Source organism: Meriones unguiculatus, chromosome 1 (genome assembly GCF_030254825.1).
Source record: "Meriones unguiculatus strain TT.TT164.6M chromosome 1, Bangor_MerUng_6.1, whole genome shotgun sequence".
Classification (NCBI taxonomy): domain Eukaryota; kingdom Metazoa; phylum Chordata; class Mammalia; order Rodentia; family Muridae; genus Meriones; species Meriones unguiculatus.
In genome coordinates this window covers 77,512-94,245 of record NC_083349.1, presented here as the reverse complement: position 1 = coordinate 94,245, position 16,734 = coordinate 77,512, and the positions used below count along the sequence as shown (strand labels likewise).

Sequence of the window (16,734 nt, the reverse complement as noted above, 5' to 3'; positions counted from 1 at the left end):
TTCAGCTCCTCCTTCCGGAGAAGGAGCGCGGAGCTCTGGGAGAGGTGGAAAGACTTCTGGGGGCGGGGCTTAGTGAGGGCTAGGGCGGTGCCTTGGAGGAGTGGGTGGGGCCTACTGGCTGGGCGTATGGGGCGGGGCCTGAGGCGGGGGTCGGTTCTGAGGGCGTGGCGAGTAGATGGGGCGGAACCGGTGAGTAGTAGGGCGGGGTTGCAGGCCTGCGCGCTCGGCAGCCACTGCTGGGCGGAGAACAAACGCGGGCCTGGCGGATCGCAGCGGCGCGCGAAGACCGCGAGGCGACCCGGAGCCGCTGGGACTCCGGCTGCGCGCCCCTCGGCCCGGCCGGGAGCCGCGCCAGTCGGAGCCCCGGGCCGAGCGCGGCTTGCCTCCCTCTCAGCGTTCATCTGTCTGCAGTGCAGCCAGCGGGCATGACCGATCCACCAGGGGCGCCGCCGCCGGCGCTTGCGGGCCGCGGTTGAAGAAGAAAGTCCGGCCCCACTCTACTCAGAGCGAGTACGTGGCTCACAGCAGGGAGTTAACCAAAGGTAAGAAAGCGATCCGCAGCAAGAAAGTGACCGGGGCCAAGGAGGAGACCCAGCTGGAGGAGGTGACCACGATCGAGGAGGCAACCCAGACTGAGGAGGTGACCGTGGCCGAAGAGGTGACCCAGACCGAGGTCATGGCCCAGAAGGAGGAAATGGTCCAGACGGAGGAAATGGAAACAGCCGGGCTCAGCGTGACCGTCACCCACAGTGAGCGCCAGGGTGGTCTCCGCAGGTCGGGTTCGGCCACGTGTAGGAAGCACAGGTTCTTGGCTATATCCGTGGGGATGTTTTTATGCCTGACGCTGGTGTCAGGACATCTTTCTGTGTTTTTTCCTGTTTTTTCCCTGGACTTTGTTGGCTCCTCTATTCGGAAGCATAGTTGAGAGTGTTCCGCTAGTAATTGTGGGTCTTTGTGTCAGGCTTGTATTTGGCGGTCCTGTATGTAGAACTTCTGAGGTTCTGGACATCCACCCGCGTCTTGAGTCCGAACTTGGTGCGTGTTTGGGCTGGTCATTACTTATTGAGTACTTTCTGTGTTGGATGTCATCGAACGGCAGGTTCAATGGGCCGTGAGTCCGAAAGTTACTTTCTGGACCCCTGCTGAAATTAACACAGAACTAACACTGGAAAGTACACGAGCTGAATCCACGAGATTTCCTTAGAATTAGGAAAGACTAATATACTTTGCCATCTTGGAACTGTGATTCTGTGTCTGGAAGATTTAAAAGGACCTTGAGATGGATCTCTCTCTCCCTCTCCCTCCGATTTCTGGTCTATGAGGCACAGATAGGAACTAGGGCTCATTTTGATCCTGGATAGGTTGGGAAAGCAGTCTAATAAGCTGGACTTGCACTCCACCTACATAGAAAAGAATTGGCACCTGTGTTTAAACAAAACAAAACCTCCTCGTAGTTTGATTAGATTCATTCATTTGTCTTTACTAAGCATTAACTATGGTGTACTTAGGTGTGCCCAGTAAGAAAGACTTGGAGGAGGAAAGCAGTCCGTTGCTGGTGACTTCATGGTTTACAAGACCAGTGCCACAGAGACACAGGGCTGTGTGGCCACAGGAGGCAGGGTGGCTTGTGATGGAAAAGTGTGGACTTTGGAATCATTTGTATCTAACGCCAAATTGACAGTTGAAGGTTTCTCCAAGCAAGTCTTAATTAGACTGATAGCTGCTTTATGGTGTTGTCCTGGGGTTTTAAGATAATGTATGGAACAAGTCTTATATAGCTTATTATGTATAATTGCTTAAAATGTCAGCTGTCATTAAAATGGTCTTTTTATTTTAGGGGAGACAGATCCTTGAGAAGGTCACCAAAGGCAAGCTTTGTAATAAGCAGCATATGAACTGTGCCTTGGATCTAGTGTGAGCTGGGGATAGGGCTCAGAAGTAGAGCACTGGCCCAGCAAGCCCCCAGCACTGTGTTCAGCTCAGCTCCCTAGGAATGCATCTGCTTATATTCTGGCTTATGTGGAAGAGTCACCTTAATTGAATGCTTTTTTTTTCTGCAGGCAATGAGAGGTATGACCTTCTTGTTACCCCACAGCAAGGTAATAGTGAACCAATTGTCCAAGACCTGGCTCAGCTTGTTGAAGAGGCCACAGGGGTTCCGCTGCCTTTTCAGAAGCTCATATTTAAGGGTAGGTGTTTTTCATTCATCTTTGAGTACTTCTGGCTAAAGGACAGATTTCATTTTATTTATTTATTATTTTTTTTCAATATAGAATTTCTCTGTGTAGCCCTGGCTGTCCTGGAACTCACTCTGTAGACCAGGCTGGCCTGGAACTCAGAGAGCTGCCTGCCTCTGTCTCCTAAGCTCTGGGATTAAAGGTGTGTGCCACCACTGCCCAGCAAGGACATATTTTAAACAGCTTAGTCTTACCTAATGGTGACTTTCAGTTTTCTATGTGTGTGTGTGTTGGGTGGGGGTTACTTGCTTACATGTCTGTATACTGTGTATCTGCAGTGCCCACAAGTCTGGGAGAGGATGTTAAACATCTGTACAGCTAAGTTTCAGAGGGTTGTTAGCTACCATTTGGGTGCTGGGACCTGAACTCTGTTTCTCTGCAAGAGCAAGAAATGCTCAACCACTGAGCCATTTCTTTAGTCCTCAGGGTACTCTTTTACTCACTCACTCACTTACTCACTCAACAGATATTTGTTAAGGGCCTTTTCTACACTAGATTTTGCAAACATCTGGGTGAGTATCAGATTTGAAGTGACATGATGATGGAGATGTCAACTTTTTTGAGGAAACAATGGACAGTCTTCTCTGGCTAGGCTATATATCCTTGTTCCATTATATGTTCATTTGGTACTCCTTACTACTTCTGCATGATTGTAGTTACTGTTAAGTTGCCTAGTATCTGATTTCTGTTAGTATGACAACAGAGATACTGCTTTTGCTGTTTTTCCACCATGCTAGTTAGAGAGGTTCTCAGCAAACTGGCTGTGACCCTGGACAGAGCATTAGATGATGCTGATGATGCTGATTTCTGAGGCACTAGCACCTCCCTACCCCTATCCTTTGTTTTCCCACTGAGGCACTAGCACCTCCCTACCCCTATCCTTTGTTTTCCCATTCCCATAGGAACCCATTATTTTTGGTAGGGCCAGATTTATCTCATTAGGTTTCAGTCATTGTAAAGAATTTAATAATGAACATTATGGCCGTGGTAGAGCTTTTAGCTATAGGAATAGGAAGCATTTTTATTTATATTTCATATTATAGATATTTGCTTTTTTTTTTTTCTGGGTAGGAGAGTGGTGGCTTCTTATATAGCCCAAGCCATCTTGAAACTGGCTATATGTAATATGCACCATGTCTTATTTATTTTTTTAAAAAAATATTTAATTTTGAATGATAAAGGCAAAAGAAATTTATCTGTCAAAGTTAAATATGGCAACTCACACCTGGAAACAAATCAGCTCCATGCCAACCTGGGTAATATGGTCAGACCCTGTCAGAGAGGAGGGTGTGGGGAGACAGGAGGAAAAGGAGACGGGAGGAGAAAGGAAAGAAAAGAAGATCAAGTCTTAAAATAGAAAGCCTGAAAAAGGAAATGTTCCATGGATAAAGCTTTTTTTTTTTTTAAAGTGATGTTCTTGATCAATAGAACATGCTAGGCAAGTTATCACTAACCCTATTCTCAGCCCATGTATTTTACACTTCACTTTGTATTATATCGAGTTCACCAACACTCATTGAAGTATCCTCAGAAAAAAAGAGCTTTCATGACTATAAAATCTTTTATTATACAGAAATTATCTGTTGGGGCTATAGAAATGGCATCCGCATTCATATGCACATACACACACAATTAAAAATAAAATAAAACCTTAAAACAAAACCTTTAGGAACTAGAGAGGTGGTTCTGCAGTTAAAAGTACTGACTCTTCTTCCAAAGGACCCAGGTTCAATTCCCAGTATCCTCACAGAGGCTCTACACTGGTCAGTAACTCCAGTTCCAGGGGATCTGACCTCTGCTAGCACCAGGCTCACACATGACACACAAGTGTACATCCAGGCAAACTACCCTTACACATAAAAAAAATAATAAAAAGTTTTAAAAAGAAATTTATCTATTATATGAATTATATTATTCCTTTGTCTCTTAATATTAGTTTTAGTAACTATTATTTAAGTACATTTCCAATTATTTGTTTAGGATAAATATCTCGAAATAACATTATCAGATAGAGAAAGCTTCCAAAAAAATTCCAATTTATCCTTTTTTTTTTCTTTTTTTCTTGTTTGGTTTGGTTTTTTGAGACAGGGTTTCTTTGTGTAGCCTTGGCTGGAACTCATTCTGTAGACAAGGCTAGCTTTGAACTCAGAGATCCACCTGCCTCTGCTTTTCAAGTGCTGGGGTTAAAGTCGAATTTATCCTTTTCTTGTTAGCAAACATGAAGTGTTTTATTTGTTTGTTTGGTTTTGTTAGTTTTTGAAACAGGGTCTTATATGTAGTTTGTGCTGGCCTGGAACTTGGTCTTGGTCTACAGACATTCTTGGCTTGAACTCACAGAGGTCTGCGTGTCTCTGCCTCTTAAGTCCTCAGAATAGGTGTGCATCACCATGCGCAGTTTTCTCAGTTGTTTGGAAGAGCAGCCACTGCTGTTAACCATTGAGCTATATCTCCAGCCTCCTTTTTAAAATTAGATTTGCATATCTGTTTTTAAATAATACTTTTATTAGTTTTTTGAAAATTTTGCACTTTCTATTTGAGCTTATTAATTTCCTTGCTTGGATCTCCCCTCCTCCTTCATTTGAGTTCAATTTGTATTGCCCAAATACTCTTGGGTGCAGGCCTGCCCTGGACTGAGGTGGGCCTATCAGGGGTCACACCCTTAAAGGAAGTTGACTCTTTTCCACAGCTGGAGGTAGGGCTTGAATCCCACCTCTTTCTCTTGTATATTGGCAGAGTCTATTTTCAGTGTTGTACAGATGTTAAAATTTGATGTGCATTTGTTTTTTTCAGGAAAATCTTTGAAAGACATGGAGACACCATTGTCAGCACTTGGAATACAAAATGGTTGCCGGGTCATGTTAATTGGAGAAAAGGTGAATTGCTTTTTCCATCAAAATTCTTGAGAACTGAAAGGCTAAAGTCTTTGATACATGTTTTTGTGTAGAAGGCCAAGTTTGTTACCCTGTTCAGCATTGGTGACATGCCTCCTTAAATGAGGCCTGATGACATCACCCAGTTTAGTTGTTCCATTATTTGTGGCATTTCTATTCTGTTGATTAGGCTTTTGCTCTTGAACTGAGGAACCACTGTGTTGCCGCAATGATGCAGCTTTTGTATTTGTTGACTCTGTCTAGCTAAAATGTGCCAGAACTAGGCTTTCCTTAGAATTCTCAAGGGAACATTTGGTAAAGCTGTAGATACCACAGTGAGTACCCTTGGTCAAGTTTCTGGAGCCTGCCTTCCTGTAACTGCCTCTTTTACTAAAATCTACAGGAAGAAACCCAACTTTGAGTGGAAAGGTTCAGACTTAATAACTGAGGGGGCAAGAGAAGGAGTTAGTTGGTGACAGGTGAGGGCTGTGGCCCCTGAGGTGATGGACACTGTGCCCAGCCCTGCATTGTGACACAGTGGCATTACTGAACTTCAAAAGGTTTCTTAGTGATGTGGCTGAGTAGATTGAAGACAAGGATGAGCTAAATGGGAGCAATGAAAGTCTAATCTTGATTTGGAGCCTCCAGGAGACTGGGCTTGAGATTTGGCCACAAAGAAGAATGAACAGTTTAGGGAAGTGTAACAAAGCCAGAAGCTGCTGGCCCTGGTTGCCAGCTGTGGGAGAGAAAGGATACTGATGTCTGGCTGAAGCTTTTGAGAACAGCATGGCAGCAGGCAGTACCCATGGTCTCAGTTTGCAGAAACTGTGATAGTTTCGGTTAAAACTGGTTAGGATCAGGAGCCATATCTAAATTATAGTCTGTCCCTCCCCTTTGGGCATTGGGACTTTAGGTCCCATTACTACAATAAGCCCCATTTTCATTATAAAACAGTTTTTACCTCTTAGGGTTGTGGCAGGGCTTAAAAATAGCTTAGGTAACATGGTGAGCATAGTCCCTGGCATATGAGGAGCATTCAATAAAAGTATTATTGTCACCATCATATTAAATAGTAGAGTTCAACATTTCCATTTGAAAGGATATAGTCATAAACCAAACATGGTGACACATGCCTGTAATTCTAGCCTGGGGAAGATACAGGCAGCTGGATCCGGAGTTCAAGACCATCCTCCCATTTCATAGTAAGTTGGAGGCCACCCTGTGCTATTTAAGACACTGCCTGGAAAAAGAAAAGATTTGTCATACTGCTGAGCGTGGTAGCGCATCATTTGTAATTCCAGCACTTAGGAAGCTGAGGTGGGAGGAAAGACTTTTCCTATTTTATGTGTATGACTATTTTGCCTGCATTTCTGTGTGTGTCCTATGTGTATGACTGATGCCCATGGAGGCTATAAGAGGGGCTGGACTCTATGGAACTGAATCACAAAAGATTGTGAGCCACTGTATGGGTCCTGGAAACTGAGCCCAGGTCCTCTGGAAGAGCACTGAGTTCTCTCTAGTCCTTGCTTACACTGTTGGAGTTGGGGTTAGCCCAAGGCTAAGGCTGAATTTGATGCTTGGATTGGCTCCATTCTCTGTGCATACATCGTTAAGATTCTCACCAGATGTTTGCTTCACAGCCTCCATCGCCCTGGGCTAGACTTTGTAGATAGGAAACTTTACAGTCTAACCCTTTACCATGCTTTCCAAGAAGTATCAGAGGTTAGTTCAGTCTTCTGGGTGAGTGGTTTAACCCAGTTGTGGTCTGATTTTCTGCTGACAGACTTCTGTTCTTCTTTGTGATTACTGACCTCATTTTATTCTTCATGTTAGAGCAATCCAGAGGAAGAGGTTGAGTTAAAGAAGCTGAATGATTTGGAGGTAGCTGTAGAGAAGACAGCTAACCACCTGGAAGAGTTGAATAAAGAGCTTTCTGGCATCCAGCAGGTGACATTTCTGTTCTGTAGATATAGTGCTATGGTGTTGTTGCCTGGTTGGCTTAAAAAAAAAAGAAAAAAAAAAAAGAAAAAGATTTCTTTGTAAAATTACATGTATATATATATGTATGTATGTATTTTTGTATGTGTGCATGTCCACATGCACATGTGTGTCTGTGTGAGAGTAAGTGCTTATGTGTGCTGGTGGGATTAGAGGAGGGAGACCAGAAGTCTCAGATTCCTCTAGAGCTGGAGTTACATGAGGTTGTGAGCCTCCATGTGGATTCTGGGAATAGAACTCAGATCATCTAGAAGAGCACTACACATTCTATATACGCCTGCATGCCAGCAGAGGGTGTCAGATCCCAGGATGGTTGTGAGCCACTGTGTGGTTTCTGGGAATTGAACTCAGGACCTCTGGAAGAGCAGACTGGTAGTGCCCTTAGCTACATCTCTCCAGGCCTGTTTTGTGTTTTTGATTATAAAATTATTTATGATACTTACCTAAAAGTTTTAAATGTACCTATAAATTCAAACTGAGGCCTATCACATCCTAAACTCTGTCCTCTTACTGTTGCTTCTTGTGTACACATATTAACTTGTGATCCAGAGATTCTATTACTCTGAAAAATGTTTTACCTCTATCATATTAAATTTTAATATGATGTACATTTGGTAAATTTTTTTATTGACTAAAATTAACATTTTCCTGTGTCATTGAAAGTGAGCATATTTTATTGCATATGAATATATCGTGGTTTACCTAACCTAGTCTCTATTCTCTGTTGTTTTACCTAATTATTTTTTCTGTATGTGTGATGCTTCTTTTGGTGCCCTTAGACCTTAAGTCTTTTTTGAGCAGTTGTGACTATTCTTGATGGGATTGAATTTGGATTTTTGAGTGATGTTTGAACTTCTTGCTGTATGTTGTCAAATATGCATTTGTCACTCTGGCTTGATAGTCCCTTTTCAGAAAGTCCTGCTTTTCAGCTCAGTTACCAGCTAACTGATGATTAGGCAGATGTGAATAAGCAGCAAATGGTGTAAAGCCTAAGTGCTGCTTGAAGCAGTGTGGTTTGCACTGGTTTGCACACCTGTAATTCCAGCCCTTCTGAGATGGAGAGAGGGGAGTCAGGGAGCATTGACTATGCAGTAGAGACCAGCTTATACTTCACAAGATCCTGTCTCAAAACAGGACTAAAATGAATACTGCCATCCTCTGTTATCATTTGTATCTGTCTGTGCCATGAGTTACTTGAGCATCTACACATCTGCCCCTTCAGAGAGCAGTGAGACATGGAAAGTTTAAGTAACTTGTCCTGTTGGGAAGCATGGCAGCATGCAGGCAGACATCGTATTGGGGAGGAGGCTGAGGGTTCTACACCTGGGTCCACCAGCAGCATCTAGAGGAACACCCTGGGCTTTTGAAACCCCGAGCCCTACCCCCAGTGACATGTTTCTTCCAACAAGGCCACACCTCGTGGTTCCTTTCAAGTATTGCCACTCCATAATGACCAAGCATCCAAACATATGTGCCTATGGGGGTCATTCCTATTCAAACCACCACACAGAGAATGTTTGACAAAGTCACCCCCTGCCAACCTTTGATGTCCACATGCTGTGTACATGCCATTGTGCTAGCATTTAAGTGTGTGTTCTTAATGTCTGTCTAATGTACAAGTATACACTTGTGTTGAAGGCTATACCATTGTTAGGCCTCAGGAGACATTCAGAGCACCAGTGGCCTGTGTGAGAGAGAACAGTCTGCAGCCTGTAGAATTCTTAGACTGGCCAAGGCCACATTTCTAAATTTCCCAAGGGATGAAGGTCTGAGATTCCACCTGGCTTATTAGATCAATGGTGAACTCTGGGTCGCTTCTCCAGTCTATGACATAGTTTTCCATGAGTCTCAAGAAACACTTGCATTGGTCCCTTATTCCTTCACAGGGTTTTCTGGCTAAGGAATTGCAAGCAGAAGCTCTCTGCAAACTTGATAGGAAAGTAAAGGCTACAATTGAACAATTCATGAAGATCTTAGAGGAGATTGACACAATGGTAAGTAAATATTCAGCTCACAATGGTAAGTAAATATTCAGATACTAGTCTTTAATGACAGTATTTCAGTCCATTCTATCATCTTGTACTTCTGTTATCTGGGAAAATCTGTTACTTGGGGGTGTCAGGCATCTACCTGTGTGCCAGGTACTATATGCCATAGTTAACCTTAACTGTCAACTCAGCACAGCCTAGCGGTACCTAAGAAGTGCATCTCAATTGAGGGATTTTACTGATCTGGGTGGTATATGGGCACATGGGGACAAGGTTGTTTTGGTAATTGATATAGCCCATTATGGGCTGCATCCTTCCTGGGCTTTGTAAGAAAGCTAACTTTGAGCTGGAGAGATGGATCAGTGGTTAAAAGTACTGGTTACTTTTCCAGAGAACCTAGGTTTGATTCGCAGAACCCACACAGTGGCTCACAACCATTGTAACTCTAGTTCCAGGAGATCCAGTATCTTCTTCTGGCCTCAAGTACCAGGCGTGCATGTGGTGTTCGTATACACCCATGAAATAAACCTTAAAAAGAAAGAAAGCTAAGCGTGGGCCAGAGTGAGCCAGCAAGCAGTGTTCCTCCATGACTTCTGCTTCATCCTGCCCTGACTTCATTGATAATGGACCGTGACCTGGAAGTATAAGCCAGATAAACCCTTTCCTCCCCTAACTGATCAGAGTGTTTTTCCACAGCAGCAGGGAGGAAATAGGATAGCGTGCTAGGTTCTGGGTGAATATGTGGATTTTCTAATCTGCAGGCATTTACAGCCCACCAACACAGGGCTTTTGTAATATATCTGATGAGTGTGTGCGCGTGTGTGTGGTCATGGACTTGGAGCCCAAGAAGTTTATGATCTTGTGGTTAAGGTTTTCCTAAGGCTTGGGTGGCTGGTGATGTTGCTGAGCTAGTGTCTGTTACAGATTCAGCCACATACAGATCCTGGGAGGCTGTGAAGCTTTGACCCAGGTTTCTTTAACAGATGATTGTTGTAGTAAATAAAAAATAAAATGAGTGTTGGGCTATATAATGTTTATCATTTGCCTTAAGATTATGATGGCAGTATTATTTAACTCACTATCACAAATAATAAGATGCAGACACCTGTTAGATTTTATAATTGCCTTATTTCCCTTGGGCTGGGCAGATAGTTCACCTACGCTGGCTCAATATCCTCACCATCCATCTCCAAGCCCCATCCAATGCCATCCACCTTCACCATTCCTATTTGGACTCTCTTTCATCCATAATCCCAAGATACTTGCTTGTATCCTTCATCTGGGCCTCTTCACACCATTATTGGAGTCCTTCCTCCAGGCCCCATGTGGGTCCTTCTCCAGCCTAACCCACTGTGGCGTCTTCCTCTCTTCCTGTGATTCTCTCTTGAACCCAGAAGTCTGGGAATCTTATCCACGCCTACCCCATTCTGCCCTGCCCAGGTATAGGCCATTTAATCAACCAATCAGGTATGTATTAGGCAGGTTTATGAAACAAAGATAGGTGTAACCAGATCTTGAGGGCCAGTAACATGCATCAGACCAACCTCCAACAGAAGATAGTAAGCGGGTCTCTACCTGGTACTTCACTCTTGAGACTGAATGTCTCTGCTGTTCTGGCAGAGGGATTTAAAAAAATCAAAACAACCGAAGGTACTTTCCCTGGCATAGTAGTATCCATACATAGGAAACAAAGAAAACCCAAAATCTGTTCCAAACATCGCAACCAAGGGAGGGAGCAGTCTTAGGAATAAGAGCCATGAGAGGAGTCACACAGAATGCAGACCTAGAGAACTGTACCTGAAAACGCTCATCCCACTCTTATTGCTGACCTGTTTGGTGTATTGCATGCAATTCCAGTGTTTCATGTCATTGTCACTGCTGGCGTCAGTTGTCTGGTGTCAACTGTTTCTTCCATAGGTCCTACCAGAAAATTTTAAAGACAGCAGGCTAAAAAGGAAGAATTTGGTGAAAAAGGTTCAGGTGAGTTATGTGGTAGTACATAACAAGCTATAATATATTAGTGTATTGGTATGCATGTTTATCTGTTCGAACCAGGGGTAGTGTAGAACTGTGATAAGAGGGTGGTCTGTTATTGTTTATTAGCATGAACCCAAGAAGGGCATTCTTGTCCTCTTTTTACCTCATTTAATCAGTTCGGGCACATTCACTGGAGAGCAGGTAGGGCTGGCAAAGTTCCGGTAGGGGCCAGTGGTGTGCTCTGTGCCCAGTTTTGAAAGGCTGCTGGGCTAGAGCATAGTCAGAAACCATGGCCCTTTGTCTCACTGTTCTTTACCCCTGTTCCCTTTGCAGTCCAGTCTGCGAGCCCATGTCCATCCATGCACATGTCTATTTAGAGCCTAATCTACAGTTCCCCCAGGGTGGCTAAGTAAAGCACCTTTTACGGGCAATGGGTGGCCCTGAATTTCACTGCCTCTGTCTGTCTTGTAGGTGCTTCTAGCAGAGTGCGACACAGTGGAGCAATACATCTGCCAAGAGACAGAACGGCTGCAGTCTACGAACTTGGCCCTTGCTGAATGAAGTGTGGTAGAGAGTGTGTGTGCTGGCCTAAGGGCAGCTTCATAGCCCTGCTCACTCTGAAACAGAAGTTGCTTGTTTCTCTAGGGTGGCCAGAGGCAACTGGTCAAATGTCAATTTCGCTATTCCTCCATCAGTTCTCAATGAAAAAGTACTGTCTTTGCAACCTCAAATAGACTTCCTGTTTTCTCATTGTGTGGTTGTGCTGTCCCCCAGCTGCCTTTGCAGGAGAGGCCGCCCTGCCCATGTGTTACCAGCTCTTGACACCCAGTTGCTTTCCGAGCTGGGAAGAACTCTAGTTTATCTGGAGCTAGTTCCAGGTTTGTAGGACACTCTCTTCTTCAAATTCGTGACCTTGTGACCTCAGTTTGTAGAAGTAAGAGCAGGAGGTTGCGTCCAGGTGGGAATGTTGGATACAGATTTGGTACCTTGACAATCCGCAGACTACCTTGCTGTTTTGCTGTGACCTGATTCTAGAACATCTGACTGCATTGATGGTTTAAAGACCTTGTCTTCATCCTCCACTGCCCCTCCTCATTCTCCACTGCCCCTCCCTATCCTCCACTGCTTCTCCCCATCCTCCACTGCCTCTCCCTGTCCTTCACTGTCCCTCCCTGTCCTCCACTGCCCCTCCCCATCCTCCACTGCCTCTCCTCATCCTCCACTGCTCCTCCCCATCCTCCACTGCCTCTCCTCATCCTCCACTGCCCCTCCCCATCCTCCACTGCCCCTCCTCATCCTCCACTGCCCCTCCTCATCCTCCACTGCCCCTCCACATTCTCCACTGCCCCTCCCCATCCTCCACTGCCTCTCCCTGTCCTCCACTGCCCCTCCTCATCCTCCACTGCCCCTCCTCATCCTCCACTGCCCCTCCTCATCCTCCACTGCCCCTCCTCATCCTCCACTGCCCCTCCCCATCCTCCACTGCCTCTCCCTGTCCTCCACTGCCCCTCCTCATCCTCCACTGCCCCTCCTCATCCTCCACTGCCCCTCCTCATCCTCCACTGCCCCTCCTCATCCTCCACTGCCCCTCCTCATCCTCCACTGCCCCTCCACATTCTCCACTGCCCCTCCCCATCCTCCACTGCCTCTCCCTGTCCTCCACTGCCCCTCCTCATCCTCCACTGCCCCTCCTCATCCTCCACTGCCTCTCCTCATCCTCCACTGCCCCTCCCCATCCTCCACTGCCCCTCCCCATCCTCCACTGCCCCTCCTCATCCTCCACTGCTCCTCCTCATCCTCCACTGCTCCTCCCCATCCTCCACTGCTCCTCCCCATCCTCTACTGCTCCTCCCCATCCTCCACTGCCCCTCCCCATCCTCCACTGCCCCTCCTCATCCTCCACTGCTCCTCCCCATCCACTATGTAGCTCTGGCTGTTCTGACATTCACTATGTAGACCTGAGATCTATCTGCTTCTTCCCTCGTGCCAAGTACTGGGATTAAAGACAAGCACCACTATGCCTGGTTTCAAGGTGCTTTTTCATTTCCTCTTTCCAGTTTTTTTTTTTTTCCTTCTTTGAGACAGGGTTTCTCTATGTAGCCCTGGCTATCCTGGAACTTACTCTGTAGACCAGGCTGGCCTGGAACTCAGAGATCCATCTGCCTCTGCCTCCTAAGTGTTGGGATTAAAGATGTGTGCCACCACCGCCCAGCTTCAAGGTGCAATTCCAAGTTGGGCCCTGTAGTTAGATGAATGACCTTGCCCCCAAACATATCTCCAGAATGTTCAGAACCCAATGTCAAGTGAATCTCTGCCTGAAAGCAGTTCAGAACTGTGGCTTAGGAAGGCCAAGATGGTAGTTTGAATGTATGAGGGAGAAACCAGATGACAGCTTCTGTTAACCATACCCTCTGAGCTCTGGTCCCTTCTGAGGCTCTGCCTGTTGATTTTGTTGACTTCCACTTCCACTGTTTTATTTTTACATTTTTTACATTATATATTTTTATCTTGTGTATATGAGTGTTTTGCCTGTGCGTAGGCATGTGCATGCAGTGCCCTTGGAGGTCAGAAAAGGTTGGCAGATCTTGAAAATGGAGCTAGACACAGTTGCTAGCTGTCATGTGGGTGCTGCCTCCTCCCTATCCTCCACAGAGCCAGCGGTACTTGTACTGCAAAGCCATCTCTCCAGCCCCTCCACTGCTTTTAAAGCCAGTGTATGTGCTATTATCAAGTACAAGAGTATTTGGAATGCACATACTCTCTCTTTCTCTTTCCACAATGCATGTGTCCCTCCTTTGGACAGAGTTGCAGTACATCCTAGGCTGGTCTTGAACTTGTCTTCCTTTGCCTCCTGAATTCTTGAATTATAGGTGTACACAACTGTATATAGTGTTTATTTCTTGTTGTTTATATGAGAAAGAAAAGACTTAGGGCTTGTCAGCATTTACGTTTGATGAAGCTGAGAGTGATTCTGTCTCTTTAAAGCTAGTCAGTTCGTGTCAGCTCATTTTTTAGCACAGTACTCAGGAGACAGACTCTCAACAGGCCACTCTGAGGCTTATAACCAAGAGGGATTCACTGAAGTCCCAGTGATTTAGAACTGAGTAGATGAGACATCAGACCTGGTGGTAGAGGCAAACAGGTAGACAGGCCCCACTTCCAACTTCACTGGAGCAGTTCATTGTCTGTGTCATGTGGCAGTCATTTGGCCCTGTTACTGTGGGATTTGAGGAGATAGCTTAGTTGGTGAAGAGTTTACTACACAAGGAAGAGGATCTGAGTCTCATTTCAAAGCTCATGTTTTTTGTTTCGTTGTTTTGTTTTTTGAAGCTGGCAGTAGTGGCACATATTTGTAATCCTAGCACTGGGAAAATGGACAGGCTCACTGGGGCTCAGTGGCAGCTAGTCTCTGTTTAAAAAAGAATAAACAGTGTGGATGGCTAGTGAGTAACAAAGTCTGAGGTTTTCTCTGGCACTGCACACACAGAAAACTCAGCTACTCAGCACAAGGCACTGGTTTTTTTATATCTCAGTGATCTGATCCTCACATAATAAAGAGGGAGAGGACAGGGAGAAGGTGATAAAGCTGGGCACTTGTGTCAGAATTCTGTGTGTGTGTGTGTGTGTGTGTGTGTAATTTGTAGTATGTGTATGGAAGTTTTGATTGCATGCATGTCTGTGCTCCATGTGTGTGCTTGTTGGCTGCAGAGGCCAGAAGGGGACATAGATCCCCTGAGACTGGAGTTATAGACAGTTGTGAGCTGCCATGTGAGTTTTGGGAATTGAACTTGGGTCCTCTGCATGAGCAGCCAGTGCTCTTAATTGCCAAGCCATCTCTAGCTAGCTGGCTTGAGCTCTCTCTCTCTCTCTCTCTCTCTCTCTCTCTCTTTCTTTCTCTTGTAGTGCTGGGACTCAAACCCAGGGCCTTAGACATACCAGGCAAGCTTGTTAACCATCCTCCAAACATGCTGTTAATCCCTGCTTTCTTCCAAATTGGCATGGAGTCATACATACTTGTTCTGTTCTTTAAGATATATTTTTATAAAATGTGTGTGACACACACTCATGATAGCCACAGAGGCCAGAGGTGCTGGTAGCAGTGGTTGTGATTTGCCTGCCGTGAGTGCTGGGAACCGAACTCGCGTTCTCTTACAAGAGCAATATGCTCTCAACTGCAGAAAAACCATATCCAGCCCCTTGAAGGTTAGTGTTGTCAACTTGACAATATAGAAACCTGGGAAGGTTAAATTAGGTTGGCCTGTGTATAAGACTGAGCATGTTAATAAGTCTTGAGTATGTTAACTGAGGTGGGAAGACAGATCAGATCCACTGTGGGCGACACCAGACCCTAGGCAGAGGATTCTGAACTGTATGAAGACTGAGCACTAGCATGCATGCATTCAGTCTCATGTATGCAATGTGGCCAACTTGGAACTAAAGAGCCAAATAAACCCCTTTTCCTAAGTTGCCTTTGTTGGGATATTTATCATAGCAACAGGATACAAAACTAAGACAATTGGTCTCTGCCTCTCTCCAGTTCATTCTTAGAGCACCCTAAGTGATGCTAAAATATGTGAGAGTTCTATTTAGAGACCTCCAGTGGCTCCAGTGCTCCTTAGGATAAAGACCCTACAGTCCCTGCCAGACATGGTAACTTACATGTATAATCCTAGCACCAGAGAGGCTGACTCGGGAGAATTGTCATAAGTTCAAGGGTACCCTGTACCACATTGTGAGATCCTGTCTCAATACCTGTCACACCCTTCAGAAGAAAAGATAAGAGTCCCTTTCTCTGTCTTCTCTCACGTTATCCTGGCCCCTCAGCCATTCTAGTCTTTCAGGTTCCCAGATTCATGGTGTTTCCTACTGCTCTGGGGGTCTTTACACTTCCTGCTGTCTCTGTGGACAGCCTCACACCAACTTTCCTCTACTCCTTTGTTAGGTGACTTCTGTTCATCTTAGGACATCATCAGATTTCCACAGAGAAATCCCACCTCTCTGAGACTCTGTTCAGGCCCAGCTGGTGTGAGCCAGTCACAGTGGATATGTCAGCAGGGCAGGGATGCTGGTCATCCTGCTATGCTAGGAGCTGACCTGAGACTGAACTTGAGATCTAGGGCTCTCCAGATGATCTGTGTAGGGAAGCACTCACATTGCCCAGTTGTGAATGTTTATTAATACATACCTAGTCCACAGCACTCAGGAGGCTTGGGCAAGAGGCTTCAGAGTTTAAAGCCAGTGTGGGCTTTTGTGTCTCAACCAAAAAAAAAATTTTTTTTTTTTGATATTATAAGAAGTAGTTGAGTTGTATGGTGCACACTGCCTGAATGCCAGCTGCACCCTGTCAAGCACGTGTGCATGCATGTGCCTCCAAGTGCTGGTCAGCTCGGGAGAAATCCGTGCATGGATTCAGGGCCATTTCACCTCATACATGGCATCAGGATGCTCCTCTCACTTAGGTTCTTGGCCTGAGGTAGGTGGAGCACTGGGTGGTGCCCTGGGGTCAGTCTGCCCTCAAGAAGATAGAAGATGACTGGAGCCCTAACCTGGGACGTGTAACAAGGTTGGGGACTGCCAGGGCAGCTGGGTAACATTCAGCTGGGAAGCTGATTGCATACTTTTGGCTGTCTCCCCAGAGTTCCCAAAGACTGGTCCACATCACCG

At 45.5% G+C, this 16,734-nt stretch overlaps 1 protein-coding gene across 2 annotated transcripts; it reads left to right on the top strand.

The window, feature by feature from the left end:
- Window positions 1-165: 165 nt before the first annotated feature.
- On the top strand, window positions 166-11,801 carry Bag1 (BAG cochaperone 1). Of its 2 annotated transcripts, XM_021634484.2 has the most exons (8): window positions 251-749; window positions 2,061-2,189; window positions 5,028-5,110; window positions 6,253-6,309; window positions 6,941-7,054; window positions 8,992-9,099; window positions 11,011-11,073; window positions 11,542-11,801. In XM_021634484.2, exons 1-8 carry the CDS (start codon window positions 677-679, stop codon window positions 11,629-11,631), a joined length of 717 nt encoding a protein of 238 aa, XP_021490159.1. In that variant the 5' UTR covers window positions 251-676; the 3' UTR covers window positions 11,632-11,801. The 2 variants fall into 2 exon arrangements, with proteins under 2 accessions (XP_021490158.1, XP_021490159.1); XM_021634483.2 differs by lacking the exon at window positions 6,253-6,309 and having other exon boundaries at window positions 166-749.
- Window positions 11,802-16,734: the final 4,933 nt, after the last annotated feature.

Excerpts from the sequence above, each read along its gene's own strand:
- Bag1 (XM_021634484.2), top strand. The coding sequence starts at position 677 with ATGGCCCAGAAGGAGGAAATGGTCCAGACGGAGGAAATGGAAACAGCC. Across the intron at positions 750-2,060 it reads CAGCGTGACCGTCACCCACA|GCAATGAGAGGTATGACCTT; the intron begins GTGAGCGCCAGG and ends TTTTTTCTGCAG. Across the intron at positions 9,100-11,010 it reads TAGAGGAGATTGACACAATG|GTCCTACCAGAAAATTTTAA; the intron begins GTAAGTAAATAT and ends TTTCTTCCATAG.